Genomic DNA, 24,813 nt, shown 5'->3' with positions numbered 1-24,813 from the left:
CTACAGGTCCATACTTGCATCTACAATGTAGGCAATACATTTTGAACACGCAAAAAAGAAATATTTAATTACACCAGAGTGAAATACAGGAATGTTTTTCTCATTGTACTTGTTCACTTGACAAATCTCATACAATAAACAAAAGTAAATTAAGTGCAAATTGTTTGCTAGCAATATTAAATATACAAAAACTGTTAAGCAAATTCCCTTGTTCTTCTACAGCAAACAGTAGCCATGGGGGTAAAAGCAGTAGTTTGTTTTCTTTCCCGTTCCCTCATAACTATGGTACAGTGATAGTACAAAAAAACAACTAAGATACAGCAGGAAATACATCTGATTAAGGAACTGATCCAAGGTGAGTCACGTCATACATACTGTACAAAAAAGAATGTCAACAAAGTCATGTATCAAGTTCATATAGTTCAAAATAAAACTGGAGAAATTAGAACCGTTCACAATGACCTTGAAACAAAGAATATGTGTAACTGAAGTGTGAGTGATTCAAAGAATGTCGGAAGAGAGATAAGGGTGACGAGTTTGCACTTTGCACACACGGCTGCATCCAGTTCCTCAATGCGTTGCGAGGGGGGGGGGAACGTTATGGTCGGCGCACACGATTCGTGTGACATGGAATGAGTTCCTCAGTGTGTGTTGTGAGCGGGAACGCTGTGAGGGGTGCACACTACTCTGTTCATGTGACAGGAATGGCAGAGGAGATGAGTGTCCAGGGGGAAGCACTGGGAGCCGGGCTTATCTGACAGCTGTTTCCCACACTCCTGTTGAGTGTTGGTGAGAGAAAAGAAAGAGATATTAAGACATTCATTATTACACACTACATGGCAATGGTCTAGGAGGATAACACCTCAACTGCATTTTGGAAACATCTTTTGCACATGTCACAGGTTGATGGAGTTCAAGTGTGTTAATGGTTGACAATGCTTGTTACAATGCTTTAAACTGACACACTACATCCTTGGGAGTCACCTATTCGGTAACTGTTCCATTAGTAAAATATATACACAAATCCATAGAGCAGTACCCTCCACTCCAGGTGTAGCTAATCAGTGCTGCAGTGTAAAGCTGTGCTTAATGGTACACTGCAGCCATGGCTGTGCTCAGGGCACCCCTCCAATGGATTCGCGGCGCCTCTCCTTAAAGGACAACTTTAGTTTTTTTCAACCACGGTTCATGTTTTAGGTTGTTATTAGAGAAAGTAAAAGATGAGTGTTACATTTTTTTCATTCAAGGGCATTCAAGCATGGGGCTAAATATGTATTTTTTTTACAGAATATTATGGCGATTTCTTTTTTTATTATTGAGTATAGTCCTACTAGACCCCAGGAAATTACATCTGGCCACAGAAGATCACAGGATCTACTGAATGTGAAGGTAGCCTACTGGGGGAAAGCCACACTGTGTCATAGGCTCAATATGCAGTTTGACACATTCAGTAGATCTCGTGATCTTTTGTGGCCAGATGTAATTTCTTGGGGTCTAGTAGAACTATAGTAAATAATAAGAAATGAAATCGCCATAATATTTTGTAAAACAAAACATATTTAGCCCCATGCTCGAATGCCCCCGCCCCCCCTGTCAAAAACGGCTAAAATCCCTAAAACGAAAGAAAGCAGCAAATGAAAAAGAATTAACTCATCTTTTACTTTCTCTAATAATAACCTAAAACATGAACCTTGGTTGAAAAAAACTAAAGTTGTCCTTTAAGTAACTTATCTATAATCATGTGAAATATTGCAATCACTGCAGCATACCAGGTACAGCGCAGTGACCATTGTGGGTGATCATACTGTCACTTATGTGATGGTGTCATTGATTTTATGGCATTACAAGGTGTTCAAAAAAACTACCACAATATATTCAATTAATCTACTGGGTCCTGTTTTTCTATGTATTGATTCTATAATCTATTGGAGATTCTGAGTCATTATGGTGTGCACTGCAGCAGTCTAGTCATCTATAATCTTGCAAACTGCTGGACTGATTAGTTCCAAATGTCTCATGTACATTGCCAGAAGGCCACAAAGGCACTTCTACTAATGTTATACCATTTGAAATATTTAAGTTTATAAGCTCTGATCAGGCTGGAACGTTGCCCACATGTTTTGTCAACAAAGAATGGACATTAAAGGCATCACAACTGAATTCAGCATCTAAAAAGTAAGATGACTAAAGCCCAGTTCATGCTCTGAAAATGTTGAATGACATGATGTTGCTTGAAACTTCTTCACAAAAGGCTAATTTATACTTAATGACGACATGTCACATTGTGAGCTTATAGATGGGCCATTTTTGACGAATGTTCACTAATTTATAGGATATAGGATATCCTAAGGATATCCCCTTGAGATCCATCATCCTCGGGCACAACACATAGACAAAACATCTAAACATGTCAACAAACAGTAAGCATAACATCGAGGACATACACAGAGGCTCTCCCAACCTCTTCAAAAACACTACGTCTGAGACCAGTAGCGTCTGCAATGAAACACCTTTCAAACAATAATACTAATAGTAATGAAAATAATAATGGGAATAATAATCATAATAACAGTCAAATAATCTGAATATTCAAGCACTATACCCACCAAAAATACATAAATCAAATATAAATCTGAAACAACTACAGATGGGTTTCAGGTTGGCAGCCTAATGAAGCCTTGAAAATATTAAATGAGGAAACTGACAAGTTGTTCCAGTCAGACGGAGCTTTAAACTGAAAAGCACGTCTCCCAATTTCATTAAATCTTTCGGGCAGAGTAAACTAAAGTTGTTGAGTATGTCTAAGAGGATATCTAGAGTTATATGGAAGTAATGGCTCGTTTTAAATATGATGGATAGTTAAAGTAAAATATACCTTCGTCAGTATACCTGACGAAGGCCCCTGAGGCCGAAACGTTGCATTGTTTTCCACTCTGTTGTCAATAAATTGTTTTGGGAGCTTTTAAAAAAACGATGTGCGGATCCTACACCCGTTGAAATGTGTGGATGTGCGTGCACCTCTTGACCATTGTAGTTAAAAGTAAATACTAAATACACTTAAAAATATAAAGCAGCCAGTGTAAATGTCTCCACGCTTGGAGGAGTCAACCAATTTTGTGTCATACATGACACGATGTGTCCGGTACGCCGGACACCTCAAAACAAATCCAAAGTGTTCTGATAAATTATATAAACCATAATCAATAATAGGAAATGACAGTTGTTGAACAATGCATTTTTCTTTTTCTATAAAAAGTAAAATATGACGAGCCAAAAGGCCATACTGACCTCACAGTGGTAGCACTCAAAGTGATAGTCTTTGTTCATCGACACCACCCGGAGGATCTCCTCGCTGCCCTGTGATGTAAAATGAAGGGGAAAAAAACAGTGGTGAGATCAGAAGTCTAACAAGACACTGGGAGGTACAAATTGCAGGGGTCAAAAATACTACAGACACTCGATTATGTGAATTTGTTTATCGTTCACGGAGTACCACTTGGGTGGGGTTAATCATGATCGTTGTCACAGAATGTAGCTTATACAACACTGACTTACTTGCAACTTACTAGCTAGTCATTGCATTGCCCCACTTGGCAAACCCCACCCAGCTGGCTCTTAGGTAGGCTAACAAACCATGAGCAGTATTGGCAAACACTATTTGACAAAAGGTCTCAAGAGAGAGCACAAGCCAAACGCCACAGCCAAAAAAACAAAACACATTGTTGGTTCATTTGGTCAGCCCTCAACGTGCATCCACTGAATCTGTATGCATGCATGTAGTAACTGTACAGAGTTCTCCAAAGTATTCACCGGTTTTCAAGTCAGATTGGTCTAAAAATGCGATAAACGTCTAAAATTAAAGTTTTTTTGATTAGCGGGTGATTAGACGTCTATATATAGACGGTCTATATATATATATATATAGACGTTTAAGCAACCGCTAATCAAAGTCTAAAAAACGTTTTTTAGACGTTTATCGCATTTTTAGACGCACGTCTAATAGCCGGCTATTGCTCAGTGGGGTGGTAAACTATTGTATTGTATAATTGATTGATTAAACATTTCACCCACCACAGAGAAGAAGTGACTACACACACAAAAATACACAAAGAACTTGGCACACCTACCTCAGCAGGTAAGATAGGTTGTAAACATGCAGCGCACTTTGGAGCAAAAGTCCTGTGAAAACAATAAAAGAAAGCAAGAGTACTAATTTAGTTATAGCAAATTTGTGTAAGAGAACAGTGCTGAGGAAAAGGACATTACTGTGACATTCCTGCAGGAAATAAAATTACATGTGGCATTTCCCCTCCTTGTCATCATTAACCATCATTTAAACCACTTAAACCCTATATACTTCATTGACAGGAGTCGCGCAGGGGTCTGTAGTACTGCTAGGCCCGCCTCCTTTATTCCCTAATCTTCCGAAAACAGCCGTATATAATAGTCTACAATTGTACGAATAGTACACAGATTCGCTTGTAAACACGTTTCCGAGCATTTTGATTTTTCACCCCAGAATTTTGACTCAAGGGTTCATGTGGTTAAACACCTATGAAATGGGACAGATAATGCGTTAGCGGTCACATGAAGCATAGCGTTCCTGGGTAACATCAGAATGACAGTTAAAAAAAAAAAAACATTCTGACCTGAGATCAGATTCTAAAAATGTCTTCTACATCCTGACAGTTTTCTGAAAAAGCCATGTTTCTATGTCGGTCGTTCTTCGATTTATCAAAAATAGCAGACCTACAAGCTCGTAGCGCGCCACTCGGTGGCGCACTATGAGCTTGTAGATCTGCTATTTTTCAATAGCTAAAGCATAGCGTAATGCTAACGCCAAAAGGGGATATGTGTTAGTGGTCACATGAAGCATTAACGCTCCTGTTTTTTTTTTTAAACATGCGTCTCTCTCACTTGTTGTAGTCGGCCACGCAGTAGATGTTGCTGTGTTGGTCCACGGTGAAGGGCACGCCGTCTAGAGCCTTGGAACAGACCACGCAGCGGAAACAGCCAGGGTGATACGAGTTCCCCATAGCCTGAAGGATCTGACCACACACAGCCCAATGCACTCCGTTAACAATGAGGTACCATGTGACAAACAAAACGCATACATATCTAAAACCAAAACAATACATCTTCTTGTACCCCACAACACATCATTGTGAGCATGTAGATCTGCCATTTTCCCAAAATGTTCGCCTATTATCACATGCCCAGAATAGACTATATGATTCATGTGGTTAACATGGATGAGTGTGTGATGTACACACAGACACCCTTCCCTTACATAGACCAAGAGATGGCGACTCTAGTTAGTCTTCTACTCGAGTCGCCACAAATGGGACTTGACTCGGACTCCCCCCCTCAAAGACTCCAGACTCGACTCAGACTCGAGCTCAATGACTCGTGGAGTATCGATGAGTCATTACCGTATTTTTAGACCCACATTAATTAATGAAATGCCCGACAAAATTATCCAAATCCCATCCCCGTCCTTTCCCCTCCCACAGCGCAATTGCACAAACGAACCTCCGGGTGCACGGAGCTCAGCTGATTTCATTCATACCCACACAGTGGTGAGGCCTTTCATCATAACATTTAAATATGAAAACTGGCGAAAGTAAACAAACATGTTTGGCTCCGCATGGGCTATCCAACGTCATTTAACTCGGCAGTCGTTTAATACGTTGACGAGACGATAGGATTGTCCGTGAAGGAACGTTTTTGAAACATCGGGTGGTTCTGGTTGTGTAACTCGTTTCATGTGTGCTGTGGTTGCTGACCTCGTTAAACACCAGGTAATTAATGTTCACTGCATTAATGTCAAGTTCCATATGTTGCCCACCAGGCAAGTAATGTTAGTTATTTGGTTACAAAAATGCTTAGTTGTAGCCTATGCTCCACGCATCATTGATTGTGTCCAAAATAACAGATCTGCAAGCTGTCAACACACATTGAAACGGCGTGTGGACAGCTTGTATCTGTTTTCTTGGTGGATAACGGATGACGCACGTTGCGCATTGGAACAGGCCATGGATTTGAGAGGCTGAATGATGAAAACCGTAAACTTAAGAGATATTAAATAGCCTAAGACAAGTTGTCACTTATAGCTGTAGCTCTGTTTTGGACCATTGCACGAATAAGATGGATAATAAACATTTCACAACGGACAGTTGGACACAACTTCGTTACTCAGTGGAAACTAAATGGAGACATCTACTTCAGAGACATTTAGAGGCTAATGATTTGAGACTCGACTCGGGCTCAACCCCAAAGACTCCAGACTCAACTCTGACTCGAGCTCAGGGGGGCAGTCAGCCAGATATTTCGTGAAGCCTCATTTGAAATCGGTAGTTCATATAATGGCCTGTTGTGGCGCTGGACTGGACCCAAAAAGCCCCATAGCTCCATAGAGGCCCATGTATTTTGGCCCAACTTCACCTAGACTGTATTACCTTAATAAACATGGTCATGAATACTTTCTTCTTCCAGTCACTAGTTTAAAGTCTCATTTCTAATGTCATAATATTCTTTTTGGAAAATTATGGTCCCATTAATTAAAAAAATTACCATAAAGTCGCGTATGTTCTGAGGGGCGTGGCTACCGTTACAGTCTATGATCGGGATTCCCCTCCCACTCAAGAGTCTTCTCCTCCCACTCGAGTCAAAATAAAAACCAACGGAGAAGAAGGGGGGAAGTCCCGCCTCGTTGTCTGGGCAGCCAATGACCAGCTGGTACAAAACAGAGCCAGCCAATGGCCAGCTGGTACCAAAAGATGGCGACTTACATCAGGAATTAGCATATCATTACAGGCTTCATTTTACGTTCATGTTAGACCCGGGGAACGCTTTGTCCATATTTTTTACAGTCTATGCTCGAGCTCCAAGACTCGTGGGCATCTCTGCCATAGACACACACAGACACACACACACACACACCTCACCTGTTCTAAAATAAGGTGGCCACACACATTACACTTCTCGGCAGCTGCCTGGAATCCCGAGAACTGCAACGGGAAGTTAGAACTGTTACCAAACAGTCGATTTATTTTCAAATGTTTTGGAAACTCTTGATTATGACATGATGTTGTGCATCTGCAACGGAGACATATCATCATCTTACCATGTAATCCTCTTTACAGTACACAGAGCCATTGACATTGTAGAAGTCCTTGTTCCTCAGGGTGCGACCTGGCGTGGGGGGGGGGGGGAAGCAAACGGAGACGTTGAGCGTTTGCAGACAATCCCTAAACGGCTGCCCACAGAGTCGGCCTGACTCTGTGGGCAGCCGTTTAGGGATTGTCTGCAAACCGACCGACCCGTGAGGGGCCATTTACACCAGTCGAGATAACAAAAAAAAAGTGCATTTTAATCATAAACAGTCATGACAGCTGACAGTGGCATGAATTTCCGCGACAGAAGGCAGACTGTTCAAGGGCACTTCAGGTCTGGGTGTGCAACAGTTAAACCCTAGTGTCCTTATTCAGGGGGTGACCATTAAAGGTGAAAATAGCAGATCAATGCGTTCCAAGTGCTACACGATGCATTGTAGAGCTTGTAGATCTCTTATGTAGATTAGCAGATCAGTTTGTAGATCAGCAGACAATTTAGTTGGTTTAAACAAAATCTATTCTACTTTGTAACGTAGAACATTGGAGAGAAAAAAAAGGGGGGTGGGAAAGCGCTTCAAGATTCTAATAATACACATTTGTCATTGTTTAACAGTTTTTTTGTGTTTATCACATTTATATATATTTTTTTATTATGTATTGTATTTGGAACATTTACATTATTTTTTCCATTTTATATCACTGAATAGCTGTCACATACAAAATGCCCAATAAAAACAGTATAAAAATAAAAAAAGATTCTAATATAATAAAAAATAATAAAAATAATAAATAGAATATAGCTGCAGCTCTATTCGGGTCATGGGCATAGCTTTCCAAAGAGACAGGACTCACCGCAGGACACGCAGGTGAAGCAGCGTGTGTGATAGAGGCTGTCCAGGGCCTGACAGGCGTTATCTGCCCCGTACACGCCTTTGCCGCACTTCACACAGGTTCCTGTCAGCACAGCGGGGACACAAACACATGTCGGGGTGGTTTAGTCGAGGCCCATATCACTCACCGGCTCCTTAACGCTTCACTTAACGAGGCATTCCTACAAGATGTGTCTGAAATTCAACTCCTAAGTGTCAACACTTGTAAAATCCTCCGCTTCGCACAAACCCAGGGGATTTTCACACTGTTAAACCCCTGGTTGCTCACACTGCCGTGTTTACTCATCCACCCTGGGTAGAAAAGGGGGAATTCCCACCTAAATTGACCTGGAATTGTTATTCTGTTATTATTTGTCTCAAGTTATTTATATAGGTTTATGCATGGGACTTAACAATCAAATTAACCTTGTGTGCATCTTTTCAAAATAATCTTGAGGGCCTTTAAGCTAAAAAGTCACACTCTGGAAGAATTTCTCCTTTAAATGAAGGAAACATGAACATTGGACATTAGACAGGCTAAAACAGGCATGTCCTTCTCCCAAGATGTCACCAAAACAAATCACTGCAGTCAATGAAGTAAAAGTGTCCCTGTGTTCTATTAATGAATACCTATATGTGTGGTTCAGGTTGTCTAATGCTTCTCAGAGAAGGTGTAATATTAAGTTCAACCATTCTCTAAATTTACTTTCTTTTAGTCTTTAGTTAGGTGTATTGTTATTTAGGATATGTAATAAGTCATACAAACTATTATGACTATCATCTATTATTCTTATAGAAAAAGAAAATAAAGTGTGTGGCTGTTCAGTGGTTTGAGCAAATACCTAATGACTTCACAAGAGTGAGTCAGTGCTTCAGGAGCTTATGGCTACATGTTCAAACACTGGGCTGTACTTCCTTACCAAATGAAATAACACAAACGGACTACTTTGCCATCTCTGCTCAGTGCTACAGCTCGAGGTGAGCATGCAAGTGTGTAGACTTCCTTCTCAGAGCTTCCAAAGCCCGTCTAAATGTGTGATTTATGATAGCATGAAACACAGAAAATAACTACAAAATAACAACCAACACAACACATTGTGAGCTTGCAGGTCTGTTATTAGTATGCACGTGACAGCGGCGCACAACTAAGTATAAAAATGAGGCTTAATGGCACCGAGGAGTACAGTATTGTATATCTCCCAGGGGCACACATACCTGAGCAGACAAACAGGCATTAGCACACCGCCCCTGCACACGCCAAGGCAACATTGCACACACACACACAGCAGCACACGCATGACTCACACCCACACATATTATTATGGCCTAAAGTCAAGGGAGTGTGTGTGTGTGTGTGTGTGTGTGTGTGTGTGTGTGTGGTGTGGGGGCGGGGGTTCTTACACACCCTGCCACAGAAAAAACAACATGGCAAACCATGGCCACACTAGTATACTGGATGTCTTCTGAGACACACACACACACACACCCCCTGATGCCCTCTGTGACTCACACTAATGGCTGGAGTCAAGTTTATATGGAACATGCAATTTGTGTGACAGACTGCTCTCTGCTGTGTGTGTGTGTGTGTGTGTGTGTGTGTGTGTGTGTATAGACTTGCTAGATGATGATTAGCCCTCTCAGACATTAGCCTGTTCTTTGCGTGTATATGATATATGCTTCAGGTGTATGCATGCATGTGCCAACATGTACTTTTGCACTGCTGGTGCTTTTCTTCCAATTCGTTTTGTCTATTACGCGTGTACTTTACTCTGAATGTCAGCGGTGGTAAACTTGTTCACCCTTTCCTGGCTTCCATTTGCGTCCTCTGTTGTCGAGGCTTTTATATTATGGATGGCCAAACACATGGTATTGTCTGGAGTATATCTCTGAGGGCCAACGGTTTCCCTCTTTTCATGCACATATCCTGCACATCTCTGTAGACTCAAGGCACCCACCTTCCTCCCATTCACTCACTTTCAACAATAACCATCAATCTATCCATGCATGCACCCATCCAACCATTTCCTTTAAGATAAACCTGTAATCTGACACTGTGCAAGTGTGGAAGACGATTATCAGAGTTAGATTGAGACGAGCTGGGGGTAAACTAGGAAATTAATGGACCATAATAAGCATATGCACTTATTAAATCAGGAATGTAATTTGCTAAATTTTTATTTACTTTGGACCTACAACTCCCATTCACTAGCACTAACAGCAGATCAGAGTTCTTTCATCAAAGTCAGTTCTGTGCTAAGGTCACAGGTGTAATCTTTCTTCCCCACTTTCCTGACTCGTTTACCTTTTTTTACAGTGTGAGAATATTGTTTCAAATATAAAGGATTCTAGTGATCTCACCAAAGAACTCCTGACGATTCTCCGTGGTCTCTCTGCCCGTGCAGACTCCCGGTTCCTCCTTGGCTTTGGCCACTCCTCCCGCCGAAGCGGTGATGAGCGTTGTCGTAGTAGTGGGTTTAGAGAGAGTGGAGGCCATGATCTGAGCAGATTGCTCCTTCAGCATCAGGCCCCCTAGCAGCCCCTCCCCTTCCAGCGCTGCATCTCTCAGTAGGAGCCGAGTCAGCTCCTCCTGGTACCGAGTCCCCGGGAGGTCAGAGTAGCGGGCCCGCTCTCCCGCCTGGCCCGACTCCCCCCCCATGGCTCCCGCCCCCCCCTGCTGCTCCCACCAATCGGGGCCAGCCCGGTAGCACGCCGACGCCGGACTTCCCACCGCGGGCGGATACGAGTGCCGGCTGTCGTGAGCGCCCGGCGGCGCCCCTCCCTCCAGGTAGTGAGTCCAGGCCTCGGTGGAGTGCGCCCCGGCCCTTCCCGGCGTACCTCCGTACCCCGTGGCAGAGCCCCCTGCCTGCAGGGAGGGGAACGGCTGTTCCCGCGGGAGGCACCCCGAGGCCGAGTACCGGCTGTCGTAGCCCAGGCTGATGCCGCTGGTTCGGTTGCTGCTGCAGCGGCTCCCCATGGGGCTTCCGCCTCCGCCGCCGCTGGCTGTGCTGGAGGCGAAGCTGGACCGGGGACTGACCAGCACAGACTCCTGGAGGCTGAAGGAGGAGCAGGGGCTCAGGGTCGGCCCCGGGGGGTAGAAGAAGCCGCCTCCTCCTCCTCCTCCCGCGGTCACATCCGAAGGCCTGTGTGGCGGGTGGGACAGCGACGCCGGCCTGGGGGTCTCCCACAGCTCGCTGCCCGTGCTCAGACGCTTGTAGAACAGCGCCTCCTGGAGGGACAGCCGCTTGTGCCTCTCCGGCTCGGGGAGGTACACGGCCTCGCCCACGCTGGCCCTCGGCGTCGAGCCGTAGCCCGGGTTGGTGGCGTACGCCGGTGGGGGTCCCGGAGGCTGGGAGAGGAGCTGCTGCCGCCGAACCAGCTGCTGGAGCTCCAGGGAGTAGCGCCGCTGGTTTAGAGAGGCCTTGGACCCGAACGCCCCCGACGGGTCACAGTCCCCCCCCTCCCCCAGGTAACAGGACGCGCGTTGCTGAGGGGAGGAGCGGCGTCTCAGCGGGGCCAACGTGGAGGGGTGGAGGGGCTGCTCGGTGTCCGAAGGCACGGCGCCCACTGTAGAGGAAACTGGAGGTGGAGGAGGAAGAAGAAGCTGGGTGGAGGACACTCCCATCCCTCCTCCTCCTCCTCCTCCTCTCCCACTAGTTTGAACACATGCCTCGGTTGTGGTCGTGGAGGCAAGCGAGAACTGGCCAGATCTTGAGGGTGAGGCAGTTGCGGAGCTGGGTGCCAGCGACAGACCACCGCTGCCCCCGGAGACGCCGACGTTGCCATTGCTGTTGTTGGCGTTGTTGGTCACGTCGTTTTTCTTCTTCGAGCTGTTGAATTTCACACTACCTGAGTCGGTTAACTTCAACTTCTCCAACAACTTGCTTATTGCTTGCTTATCCATGGCAACGCTGGTTTGGGGTTTCTGTCCGTCTAAACGAAGTCAAGTTTTAGCTTTGGGAGGATTCTGAGAACTAACCCATTACGTTAAGACATTAATTACTCTATTGAATGTCATCCGAGCAGGTGTACAGTAGGACAGTAATGTTCGCTACAGCAGTTGAAATGCCCACATCAGACGTATGTGGATATGGCCTGCCCTGTATCTCTCAAATGTTGAAATGAACAGGGAGAGCTACACAGACCTCCATGTACACAATAAATACAGAACCGATAAATAAAATGTTTAAGACATTTTAGGGTGGTACCATGACTTAAAGGTTCTCAGAGCCATCTTCTGTGTCCAACTGTGGCAAATCCATAGGGACAGGTACTACAGGTAGGCATTAGAAACCCCATTGATTGGACGATTGCACTAATAGTTCAGCAATCCAACAAAGCAATGACGACAATAAATACAAGGACATATCCAGGGCACTTTAAGTGACCTACTATGGTCGTAGATGGTCTCCATTTGCGTCCCTCGTGTCTCTCCGCACCTGCGTTGTCTGTGTTGGGGAAGTGATCATAATAGTTAGAAACCTCAGGCGGCAGCCCTAACTTATCACATTCAACAGTAGTCTTTCAATTAAAATGGCTATTTTCAAATCCTAGTTTCGCAAAGCTTTCCCTTCTCTCTTTTTTTTATACAATGGCTGAGAGTGGTGTGGCAGTGTACACCTTATAGAATGTCTTCTTATCGGACTGAGAGGGGCTCGCAATGGAGGCAGCAGATCATCGAACTGGTGAATAGGTTTGGTTTGAACGTCCGATAAATAAAATTGACTTATCACGAACAATACTGTGTACCCGGCTCCCAACAGACGAATGCTATGTCAAAATATAACATCAAATTGTAGTTTTAAGCCTGCTAAAGTAAATCCCACCAAATATGGTTTGAGACACAATGTGTAACTCCGAAATAACATGTTCCACGATTTTACCTTTCTGGTAAAAGTAGGCAAAAAGTCCCGTCCTTGTGCAGTAGTTTCGTTTGTGCGGTTCTTTAATGGGCTTCTTCTTATCAAGTGCGATAGAAGGAGGAATCTCTCAACACAATGTGGACAGAGGCTTATTGGTACAATGCATCGTGGATTCAGTAGAGATAAGAAAAAGAATCCGTTTCTGCAGGGGATATTCGACTCGTCCGAGTTATGCCATTCATCTCTCGATGAAAGACGCTCAGAAAGGGGGAAAATGGTCCACGGGGCTTTTATCTCACGTCCACAATGAAGAAAACACATCCGTCCTCCGCTCTTCTTTTCATTACCGTGTTCAGAAAATAAATAATTCTCTCTTCAGCCAGAAAATAAGCGGAAAAGTTAGTTGGGCGCATGAATGGAAGCAGATCGCAGTTACATCGTATCGACCCAGACCGGCGCCAGGCTTCAAATGGACACGGATTTAAAAAAATAAATAAATAAAAACCCGTCCAGGAGCGGAACACGGTCGACAACTAGGTTTCTTTCTTCTTCCCCTAAATTACTTACCTCCCCCTCTCTTCTCTTTATCAGTCAGCGGTGGCTTGTTTCCCCCACCAGGCCGCCGGGACACCTTTCCACCAGCAAATCACTTGATTTCGTCATTCATACGCAAAACTCCTCTGATGGATGGATGTCCGCTCCACTGAGAGAGCCCTGGCTGGAAACCATGATGCACAATTAGAATAATAAGAGATAAGAGAAATAAGACGAGGTGGATGTGGTCATGTGGATCATCATGCTGTTTCCATTGTTGTACGACCGAACATGTGCTACCAGATCCACCTCATTCACAAGGCCTTAAATAACCACTGTATAGTAAAAAAAAAACAAAAAAAAAAACAATGTTATGCAAAAGTACACAAAGAAAACACAATGTCAAAATAAGTAAGTCAAATGAGAATTATTGTAAGTCCACTTATTTATTCCCCCTTTCTTGATTGACAATCATTTAAACGTATTCGCCCCAGGAGTTTTGAAAACTGTATCTTTCACACAATGCGTGTATTTATTTATTTACCTTCAATAATAGGGACTCTCCAACAGGATAGAGTCTTGGATAACTTGTTACACAACTGCGTTGTTTAGACAACAGCACTACTTTGTTGTACCACCAGCCTGTGGAATGTGCGGAGGGACACCGCTGGGTGGTTCGTCGGCGGCCGGGGTGAATTTTTTCGGCGTGTATGCGTTCTCCAAGGACGATACAAAGTAAACATTCCGCTACTATTTCAGGCCCTGGTCGGGCCTTTTTTTTTTTTTTTACTCGGCCCCCGATTCCACTCATTTTCCGGCAGTTAAACGGAGGGCCATACGGGGCGCTGATAAAGTAGCCCCGTAATGTTGTTTAGCATGACTTGTTTGGATAGGCTTGTCGTTTTTGTCTGCCCCGGAGCGCAGCAGCAGCAGCCATGGAGCGGAGCCCCCCCTCCCTCCTTTGGCCCTTGCGGTTGACTGGAGTTCCTGCCTCGCAGACTCGCGCGTTCATCTCGGCTTCTGAGCTCTGAGCCTGCGAGTGAGAACTTGTCTGAAAAGCCAACAGAGGAATTCTTCACGGCTTAGTGGCGGGGCACACATGATGATATACAAAACACACACACACACACACACACACACACACACACACACACACACACACACACACACACACACACACACTCGTCTCTGTGGTGTAGAATAGAGAGAGAGCAAGAAACAGAGTCATATCGATTATAATTAGAGATAATTGAGATTCTCTCTTGAGCTCGCGCGCACGCCCGTGGGAGAGATAATTCCCAAGCTTCAGTGGCGCGGACGTTTACTAAATAAACAATAGGCTATTCTATTTCTGTACCATATAGGCCTACGCTACAAAAGTTACAAAACAAACGGATCATTTTGTTCAACAATATAATCTAATTGACCTTGGGGGTGGGCTGAATTAAGTGGCATGTGTGCGCGTGGCATATGCGTGTCCGCGTTTGTGTCATAAATAATGATTTCTCAAGTCAATCATTACATTGGTTAGAAATTAGAAAGTGATACCCATCATACCTATGATATATACCCACACGAAACAAGTTAGTTTAAGTGAGTGGACAGAGACCCCAAGTGTTTTCCAAAGAAAACTACAGGTTTATGAAACTGGCTGTTATCTCGTGCACGGCGTTCACGTTATATAGCTCCTAAACTTTCAAAGCAATGGACCAGACAGAGCTACATGGGTTGCACGTTGCATGCTGCTCACATCGATTCGTGGGATGCAGGATGAAACCGACTACCGAGAGTAAAATATGAAGATAATATCAAACTTAAAAATGTAGCAAAGTAACAACTCATTTATAACGCATCAAAGTAGCTAAAATTATATGACTGCAATTGAACCGTGACATTTAATTTGACATATTGCTGTAACGGCAATAACAGACAGTTAATCTATCTTAAAACGTTTGGTTAACATAGAACCGGATAATGTATCTTGCGCACCATCTAGCGGCGCGGGTGAATAAACGTAAGATAAATACAACATGGCGGCGCCCATGAAGATGTGCTCTTCAGGTGAGACCCTGAGAGGTTATTTATCATTTCATTTGTATGTGACCTACTGGCCTTAGTACAACTACATCATGTTCTGCGTTGCTGTGGCTGGGTTTTAAGTTCAACCACTGACCGATTTAATCAGCTGTATGTCTTTACTATTGTCAGTGAATGCGGTAGGTAGCAGTGCTTAGTGCTGACTACTAGCTTTATGCTAACATTCTAAACTAAAGCTACAGCTCTAAATATTGTTGACAACCCACAGTCCCACACACTATTCTGACATCGTTGCAAATGTTTTATTTGATTTGCAACAATTCCCTGGCAGCTGAATAAAAACAGCTGTTTATATTCAGCTGTCAGGGAATTATACTTTTATTTAAACTATCAAAATAGTAATGTACGTGCGTGGTGAAGAGAACATTTTGAATACAAATGCGTGCTGATTAAATCTCTTCCTATTTTCAGCTTTGAGGCTCTGTAGCAGGTCCATCAGCACAACATGTGCAGCACAGGCTGGACAAAAATGGAGAAAGGAGTAAGTTCACACAAACAATATTGTCTAATGTCTATACACAGATTGTTCTTATCACTCAAACGTTTGCATGTACAGTAGTTGGCTACTATTTCATTTGATTTCGATATTTCCGACCGAAACAGTTAACTGGCTTGTTTATTATTTTCAGACATGGACTTGCTGTAAATGGATCCCGTTATGGACCCCTGACAGATCTTCCTGATTGGTCATTTGCAGGTATTTTCCCTCACAGGCATGTTGGGCTTCTAAGTACGGTGTTACATTAACAGTTAACAACCTTTGCAAGCCTTGCCTTTTTTGTTCTGGTGGCTTCCATTGAACCGCTGGACCAGTGTACCACAGTGCCAATATTTTATTATTATTTTCAAACAAAAATGGAAAAGCGAATTTGGCCTTGGTTGGCTTTCAATTTTCCTTTAATCATATTCAAGAAAGAAGAGAGGTGATGCGGGAACAAAAGTTCCTATGTGGATGTAGTAGAAGTAGAGGGTGTTCACACACACACACACACACACACACACACACACACTTGTCTGTGTGTGTGTGTGTGTGTGTGTGTGTGTGTGTGTGTGTGTGTGTGTGATAGCGCCCCTCAAAAACAGCTTTTTCCATTTTCTCCGCGTCATTGGTGCCCATACCCGTGGTTGGCGAAAGGGCCTTTCTGTGTGGAGTTTGCATGTTCTCCCCGTGTCCCCTAGGGTACCCTCTCAAAAAACATGCAGTAATCCTGGTCTCTAAACTGCCTCCCCCTGGCCAGCCGGGGCGCCTGCTGGAGGGGAAAGGAACTGGTTGGAATAACGTGTTTCTTCCACGCGCTACGTCCAACCAGGGAACCCCCCCCCCCCCTGTCACGTGTAAAGGAGCAACTTGGACACTCATGAAGGAAGCATGAGTTCAAGTCTGTTGCTCTCCCCATGTCCCCCATATATGGGGACTAGGCTGGCGGAGGGTGTGTAGAGCCCAGGATCACATTAGATAATTGAGACGGGGGTGAAAAATGGGTTACAAAATCGTGGGAAAAAAACATTAAATTAAAAAAAAAAGCTACACTGACTAGCAACATTAGACCGGTTACTGACATAAGAAGAAACATAGGGGGGGGGGGGCATTCCTTCGCATGGAATTGATGTGAAATAGGGACTTGTGATAGTTGGTTTGAAGTTTGGGGGCAGCATTTGTCAAATTTAAGATCTTACAAAAGGTACGATTTGTAGTACAATCTTTCAGATTTCAAAATGACAAAAAAAAAAACTTCAAAAACAAAGTTAATTTACAAAAAATAATAAATCATCATGTCATGATGGTTTGTGTGTGTGATCATTTTCTGCTTGTTTCTCTAAACATACAGATGGGAGACCAGCACCTCCAATGAAGGGACAACAGAGAAGGAGACAAGAGAGTGAGGAGTTATCAGTGAGTTGTGGCCTTTTGTCTTTTAACCACATGAACCCTAGAGTGGGGCAAAGATCTATAATGACTTCTATTTTCGGCCAAGAGATTTGGTGTAGAGCAGGGGTGCCCAAAAGGTAGATCACAAAGGTAGACCACCACATGACATGCCCCTAAAAATATATAATTTCAATTTAAAATAAACAATTTTTGGTATAACTATGACAAAGAATGTTTGTCAAATGTGACTAAGACTAAATAAACTATTCAAGAGACTGACTAAAACTAAAATCAAAATTTGCTGTCAAAATCGTTTCCTATTCCTTATAGACTTATATGTAACGCCAGCGCTGCTATTCCAAAGCCCCCTCATTTTTACAATATTTTCATCAATGGGATAATAGGCAACTCTTTTTGGTGGGTAGATCTTGAGCTGATCATTTTGAAATTAGCCCTCAGGTCAAAATAGTGTGGGCACTCTTGGTGTAAACTAGGGACAAAGGTTAGAGCCAGAGTAAATCCATTCAGGACGGGAACCACTTTTAGGGTTTTAGGGCTATCTACAGCAAAAATCGGCCTCATTACTGTCCTGTGTCATCATGGGTGTCGTGTCATTGTTTTGACAACCCATTGGTCCGACTGGCCCCATTACTAACCCTATCCCTAACTGCACACGGAAGCCACGTAGTTGGAGTAATGGGATGTCAAAGTTATGGGCAGTCCCCTGATGTCTGCCCCCATAGCCCACATTGGTACCTAGCTACACATCTGTGTATTGGCGCTCTGAGCGATTGGTGAAACCAATCAACTGCTGATTGATGTGTAGGCAACAGAACAATAGCAGAGAAGACGGCTATCCGTTTTGCATAGAGAGACACTTTCTCAACTCTTGTATCTTACACATACAGAGATAACAGAGAAGACGAAGAGTAGTCGAAAAATGAATGATCCAAAGCAACGTCAAATCAGAGATTTAAAGAACATTCTTGGGATTTGACACCCTTAGGTAACCACATCTCTTAGAATGTGTAAAGGTTGGCGTATTGAAATGTTCAATTTTGAACCGTTCAAGGTTCTCTCTTTGACACTACAATGTGCGCATTGATTTAAGGGTCCTGTTTAGAGGGGCTAAATATATGGTCACCCTACTTAAATGGACAGTCTGAAAATTACATTTTCAATCAAGGCATTCTTGGGCTTCATCAGAGCAACTTATAGCTCTGGCGGCTCTCCGGGCTTAAAGTTCTCAGTCCTGGGGACTGATTTCAGTCCTGAGGATTTCATAGGGGTCATTTAATGGCATCAGTACAGATTTGCAAAACATCATTTTCAGTCTTGGGATTTTTTTGTTGTTGCTTTAAACCCTGGGGCTCTGTGTGGCATTCACTCATTCTGTCTTGTCTGTCTTTCAGAGACGTATAGTGTTGCTGAGCACAGAAATGGATAGAGGGATTGAGGCATGTGCCGAAAGACAAGACGAGGCCAAGCGAATGGAGGAGAGCAAGAAGTCTCTTCTACTCAAACCTAAAGGAAGTCTATTGCTGAAAAAGTAGTCATTAGGTTTATTATGAACATATTGTGATGGTTCGTATGAACGGAATGTCTTGCTAGTATACTTTCCCCGGGTCTGTGTTTTTGGTGTGTGTGTGTGTGTCTGGCTGTCTGCATATACCGTGTATATGCAATATTCATGAAATAATTAAAATAAGTATGATCATTAATGGTTGGTCTTTCATTTAAGACTTTACTTAATGTCTGTGTTCTGCCACTAGAATGCAGCATTTCACCATTTCAAAGGAATGTAAGTTTTCAGACGCCATTTTGTCTAGTGGTGGACTCAGAGGGGTGTATTGTGGGGGCTGGCAGAGGAAGGGAGAGGTTGACAAAAAATGAATCAAGCAGTTTTGTGTGAGAGCAGGAGCCTGGAGGGCGAGTGCACACCTTTGTGTAATACTTAACTAGGATTTTAGTATGACTGACCACAGCTCAGTCAAGTACCTTTTAAAAATGGATCGTGTCGAGACAATCTTTTTTTTATAGAGAAGGCAAAAACGGTGGATACATCTTGGTGATGTTTTCCTGTAGCATAGAACACATCTAGGAGTAGCAATTAACTTTTAGTAGGGGTTGTTTTAGTTAGAAAAACAATTTAAACATATTTGAGACTGAGCAGGACCTGCAAAATGCAGAAAAGCTCCACTTGATGTTACTGGTAAAACTGGCATTAAAACCTCTTAAACCCCAGGGGGGTCCAGGAGGGAAAATCTAAATTTCGGAGTTGGAACCTGAGACCTTGACCAGCCCCATTTACCCGCTGAGAGCTGTTCATGAGGTGGACAGCCACTGCCCCCGCCGGCGGGGGATTGGGGCTTAAGACAAGAGGTTTTAAGAGCTACATCTTTGGAGGGTATGCACTGAAAATAGTGGAATAACTAGTTTATAGAACAATGTGTCCTGCCTGGAAAGATGATTAAGTGAATGTTGCCATGATGGTGAGGGGAGGATTAATATCTGAAGTGATCCCACAGGCATGTCCCTGTGACTGTCGGCTTGTGGTAGTACTGCATTCTATACTCATCTAGGATTGTGGACCGCCATCTACAGTCAGGCAGAGACGGGTCCAAAGGTCACCAGGTATTTCAAGTAGTGTGGAGTTGTGGTTTGTTGTTTAGTGGCTGAACACTGAAGATTTTATACAGTGTACGGAATTTCTTGTGGTCCCAGGTGGAGGGGAAATTGTTTTTGCTGCTTCACCCAGAAGATGCCTGCTCAGATTATCACATGTGTGTGTGTGTGTGTGTGTGTGTGTGTGTGGGGGGGGGGGGGGGAGAGTTAAGTTTTCTCAGGGCCACTGACACTGGGTGTACACTGTCAGAGGGTCAAACCTGCAACTTTACTATTATCACACAACCTATCCCACTCAGCTACGGCCTGCCTCCCCCATTAATGTGTAGGGCTAAAATCACTGACCATGGGTCCCCCTATAGTCACTAAAATCACAGTATTTTACTGTGTGTTAGTTTTAGCCGTGAAGCAGCTGTACCTTTTTGTTAAGTCAGCATTAATTAAAGTGTGCTACAGACTATTTACAAAGTGAGGTAAGCGGCTCTGTGCAGTTCCCCCTTTCTCTGTACCTTTTCTGCTATTGCCCCATTTCTCTCCCCATCCGTCCCCGTCTTCCTCCATCCATCCCTCCCTCTCACTGTTCTTGCAGACTTCAGCAAATCCCCACTGTAATTACAACAGCTAGCCGCTGAGTTGCACATTTCTTTTTTATTTTTTTTCGATGTAAATGGTGAGCTTTTTTTCCCCCTGTTTAAAAAATTCACAGGACTGGAGTTGACCAAACTAGCTGACTGTAGTGTTACAAGATGTGTGGGTGGACACACAGGTCACCAAATGAAATAAAATGCATAGGAAAAAAGTAAAAAAGGGCATATTGTATCCTAATTCAGGAGCCGGGTGTCCCTTGAGGCTGCAACCTTCTGCCTAATTTATGCCTCCATCGTATTCGTATGTGTTAAAACAAATCTGCAAGCTCACGACGAATCACATACGACACAGTGTAAATCAGGCTTTAGTTTAGAAGGTACTGGCCGGAGTGGCCACTGAATTGGGGACACAGCTGTGTTATGTTCTGACATCACAGACACACTTTGGCCAAACCTCGTTTTCGCACTTATGTTGTTTTGCTCACTCTATTCCCTGTCTCTCTCTCTCTCTCTCTCACACACACACACACACACACACAGAGCACCTGGACTATCGACGCACTCAATAAGCAGCCTTAGTTTAATGTAACGCCAGCCCACCACCCTCTCCTCCGCCATGCACGTCCTGCTGGCTGTGAGTTTTTCTTCTCAACAGCCCACCCTCCCAATGCTCCTCCCGATCACCCCCCCTCCCCCATGTTGTTTTGGTCTGGGGAAATGAGAACCAGATGTTGCTTATTGTGCAGAAGTCAATGAAGGGGTGGGTGGGGGTCAGCGAGCTGTGCTCGTGTGCACAGAGAGGCAGGATGAGGACTATAGGCGGAGCGAGGAAGAAAGGAAGAGGAGAGGAGTGGGTGAGCGAGCGACGCAGCTCAGCTCACTCGCTCTTCAGATGTGGCGAGGGTTGTTTTTTGAGGATTAGTTGACGGGGCCAATGCAGCTTCACCCGCAGGCCCGTAGATGAAACGGGGAGGTTTCCTGGCAGATATGACTGGGTCAGTGGGTGGGGAGGCCTGGCAGAGACCTGGGGGGGCCTGGGGGTGAGGGGTGGAACTGGAAGGTCTGATTCAGCAACTACTTCCTGAGGACCTGAAACCGGGTGTTCCAAAGAGCAGGCTTGGGCGGACTGCATGCATGTGTGCGTGCGTGCGTGTGTGTGTGCGTGTGTGTGTGTGTGTGTGTGTGTGTGTGTGTGTCACAGGCGGTACTGCTGGCAAGCCTTAATTACACTTGCTTGTTGGATTGTAAATGATGTGGCCCTCTGGTATTTTGTAAGATACATTCTTTGTACAGCTAACCCATGGACATACTGTAAACACGTTTGTTTTTCAGCGGTGGAGATTATTTCTTTCTTGCTTCATCCTCTCTGTTTGCCACTGTATTATTGTATATGTGTTGCACTGTGTGGGAGGTAACATTACTGTAGTTATGTGCACACTGAAGAGGAGCTCTTGTGAGCATGTAGAACGCACATGTATAAAAGTGGGCTCAAGTGGGTCTGAAGTAAAAACCGAAGAGAGACGAAAAGTCCAGAGTCAGTAGTACCCTTACAGTAGAAGGCCATTTGCGCCACAATGTAGGTTACCCAAACAAAGTCTCAGGTTGAATTGCAAGCAGCTGTCCATGGCCACTTCCTGCCTGGCATAACGAAGGCGTGCTGAGCCTGCCATGTGGTTGAGTTACCCAGACAGACACAACGAGTTCCTCACTAACTGTAATATGGCTGACAGAGAGAGAGAGAGAGAGAGAGAGAGAAAGAAAGGGAAGCCATGAAACTAACATGGCTGCCCAACCCTGCTATAGAGAGTTATTTTACTGTTTCTTTGTCAGCCATTTGTAAGAGATCATTGGCCTGCACTGCTGCAGTGCATGTATGCCTGAGATATATATATATATATATATATATATATATATATATATATATAATTAAAATTGGCTTAATTTAGGGAGGACTGTCTGGTGGGTGGGCGGGCAGACCTCTGATGTCACCATGGCTCAGCCATAACCATATAAGGAGTTCCCAATGCAGCTTGCCCTTAAATGTGTTGTCTAACCTCAATGTGTCGTCATGGCATCAGGCCAAACAAATCAGTCAGCTCCACATGGGCACAATATGGATATATGGGCATATAATCTGATGACTTCAGAGATCTCCATATATGGGGGGAAAAAAGGGACAAGGACTGACAGATACAGAGATCGCCATATATGGACATAAAGCTCACAACACGCATACAGTAATTCATTGTGAGCTTTTAGATTGGCTATTTCTGGCAGGCCACACTGTACAGTACTGTACTGTACTGTACTGGCACACAACTAAATTATAGATCAGGCTTAAGCGACTATAATTTCAATGAAACCAGTCGTAGCCATCAATATTTTGTCCAGTAGTTCAACCTCAACATATCTCTAAAAGGGAGATGCACACACTCACAGCAACCTTGTTTATCTGACATCAGATTCTGGAGAAAATCTGGGTTACTGTAATGGAAATCTGAGTTGGAATGTGACTAGGTATTTTGGTATGGGACAGATCCACAGAAACAAATGGATATACCAGGGGAGAGAGAGAGAGAGCCACAGGGGAAGAGCGAATGAGCAGATGTGAGAAGAGAAAAAGTAGATGCAGAGAAGACGGGACGATGTACAGTGCCAAACTTATCCATAACAGAAAAAAGATGATCTTGAGAATCATACGAAACAGCAAGCAAAAATTAACAAAAGCGTACATGTCTTGGTACTTTCTCTTTCTTTTTTTGTCAGGCAGTGCAACGTAAATTGTGAGGGCCCTCTAGTAATTAGAAAATAGCTGATCTAAAAGATCACAACACACATACAAGTAATGCTTGCTTTTGGCGGACCACAATGGCACACAACTAACTAAATATAGATCAGGCTTCAGCGACCAGTTGCAAAATTAACAAAATATGTATGTGCACTTTCTTTTTCATTTATAGAACGGTTTGCTCAATCCATGTACAACTTAAGTTATATCCAAAATATAACAAAATGATCAGTGACCCGGATTGAAGTCGGTTTATTCGTATACCAAGATGGCATGTGAAAAGTTAAAGGAAGTTGGTAGAAAATACAGAGACTATGGGGAGGAGGAGACCAGAAAGGAAGAGAGAAAACAGACCATAGATACTTGCGGTTGGAGGAGGAGTGGTTTGAATCAGAAGGCCTCATAAAAAAAGAACAGTTTTGCAGCAGGCGAGGAAATAGGAGAGGGAGGGAAGCGTTTTGCAAAAGAGTGGGGGGGGGGGGGGGAAGAAAGATTTCTGGTTAGAAATGTCGAGAAGGAAAAAATCCCTGCGTTTCTTTTTTATGTCCCCTCTCATTTCTCTTAATTCTCTCATAGTTCATTCTTCATCTCTTTCCCTGTTAAACACACACATACACACACAAACACACTCCCAGGCTGGAGAGCGTAGACGCTTCAAGAATTCCAGATGTAGTTAACAGAGCTCAGTTGGAGCACAATTCACAGGAACCAACGTGACCATCAGTTTTTCCACCTCTCTGCTGGACACATGGCTGCTGGCAGCTGGGTCCAAAATGGCTAACTGTACCCAGTACTACCCACACGGCTCCATCTGTGCCCTCCCCAAACACCATCAAATTCAAGATTTATACTTACTTGTATAAATCCGGCTTTAGTAAAACTCTGTGTAAGTGTATAAAACTGCTTGTAGCTTGATATATATATGTGTATATTCAGTATACTACAGTATTCTGTATACAAAATAAGTGTTAAAAAAAGTGTCAAAGAAAAGAAAAGAAGGCTTCTAAATCCTGACCTACGTTTTCTGAAAAACTGAAAAAAGATACTGTATAGCAGGTTGTATAGCAACTACACACAGAGGTGTTCCCGGCTTGAAAGATATAACAACATATACAGGTGTTCCAGAATAGCTCTATTTTCCAATAGAAATGAATGCTCATTTCTCCCATTTCTCTCCACCTATTTAGTAAATAGAAAATACATGTTCAGGTCACGATACTAACTTTATTTTTTTACAGATTAAACAAGTGAAATTTGAAGTGATGAAACAAATAAAGGAGCTAACAAAATTGGAAATTGAACACTATAAAAAATGTAATTGATAGCCTAAATGGGGAACTCTCCTCTAGTAGACAGGATCAAATATGTTACCGAATAAACTATAAAGCAATGATATAATACAAATAAAACTGATATGTTTTACTAAAACATATCAACTTACACCACCTTTAAGTTCAGATGCTGTGGAA

At 43.6% G+C, this 24,813-nt stretch overlaps 2 protein-coding genes across 2 annotated transcripts; one reads left to right on the top strand and one right to left on the bottom strand.

Moving 5' to 3' along the window:
* Nucleotides 1-51: 51 nt before the first annotated feature.
* Nucleotides 52-13,994, bottom strand: ajuba (ajuba LIM protein). The gene is made up of 10 exons (XM_083789301.1): nucleotides 13,922-13,994; nucleotides 12,865-13,561; nucleotides 10,343-12,429; nucleotides 7,968-8,069; nucleotides 7,127-7,194; nucleotides 6,948-7,010; nucleotides 4,918-5,048; nucleotides 4,128-4,179; nucleotides 3,289-3,357; nucleotides 52-776 (listed from the first exon to the last, which is right to left on the bottom strand). The coding sequence occupies exons 3-10, from the start codon at nucleotides 11,883-11,885 to the stop codon at nucleotides 642-644; spliced, it is 2,163 nt and encodes a 720-aa protein (XP_083645427.1). The 5' UTR covers nucleotides 11,886-12,429; nucleotides 12,865-13,561; nucleotides 13,922-13,994; the 3' UTR covers nucleotides 52-641.
* A 1,333-nt stretch (nucleotides 13,995-15,327) lies between these two features.
* mrpl52 (mitochondrial ribosomal protein L52) lies at nucleotides 15,328-19,065 on the top strand. The gene is made up of 5 exons (XM_083788717.1): nucleotides 15,328-15,438; nucleotides 15,886-15,955; nucleotides 16,104-16,171; nucleotides 17,304-17,368; nucleotides 18,757-19,065. The coding sequence occupies exons 1-5, from the start codon at nucleotides 15,408-15,410 to the stop codon at nucleotides 18,895-18,897; spliced, it is 375 nt and encodes a 124-aa protein (XP_083644843.1). The 5' UTR covers nucleotides 15,328-15,407; the 3' UTR covers nucleotides 18,898-19,065.
* Nucleotides 19,066-24,813: the final 5,748 nt, after the last annotated feature.

The sequence above is a fragment of the Protomyctophum parallelum genome (assembly GCF_964188405.1).
Source record: "Protomyctophum parallelum genome assembly, chromosome: 18".
Taxonomy (NCBI): domain Eukaryota; kingdom Metazoa; phylum Chordata; class Actinopteri; order Myctophiformes; family Myctophidae; genus Protomyctophum; species Protomyctophum parallelum.
The sequence above is the reverse complement of the archived record's forward strand: the minus strand, read 5'-3'. Positions and strand labels throughout refer to the sequence as shown.

Excerpts from the sequence above, each read along its gene's own strand:
- ajuba (XM_083789301.1), bottom strand. The coding sequence starts at position 11,885 with ATGGATAAGCAAGCAATAAGCAAGTTGTTGGAGAAGTTGAAGTTAACC. Across the intron at positions 7,011-7,126 it reads ACTGTAAAGAGGATTACATG|TTCTCGGGATTCCAGGCAGC; the intron begins GTAAGATGATGA and ends TTCCCGTTGCAG. Across the intron at positions 777-3,288 it reads TTGAGTGCTACCACTGTGAG|GAGTGTGGGAAACAGCTGTC; the intron begins GTCAGTATGGCC and ends AACACTCAACAG.
- mrpl52 (XM_083788717.1), top strand. The coding sequence starts at position 15,408 with ATGGCGGCGCCCATGAAGATGTGCTCTTCAG. Across the intron at positions 15,439-15,885 it reads CATGAAGATGTGCTCTTCAG|CTTTGAGGCTCTGTAGCAGG; the intron begins GTGAGACCCTGA and ends TCCTATTTTCAG. Across the intron at positions 15,956-16,103 it reads GGACAAAAATGGAGAAAGGA|ACATGGACTTGCTGTAAATG; the intron begins GTAAGTTCACAC and ends TATTATTTTCAG.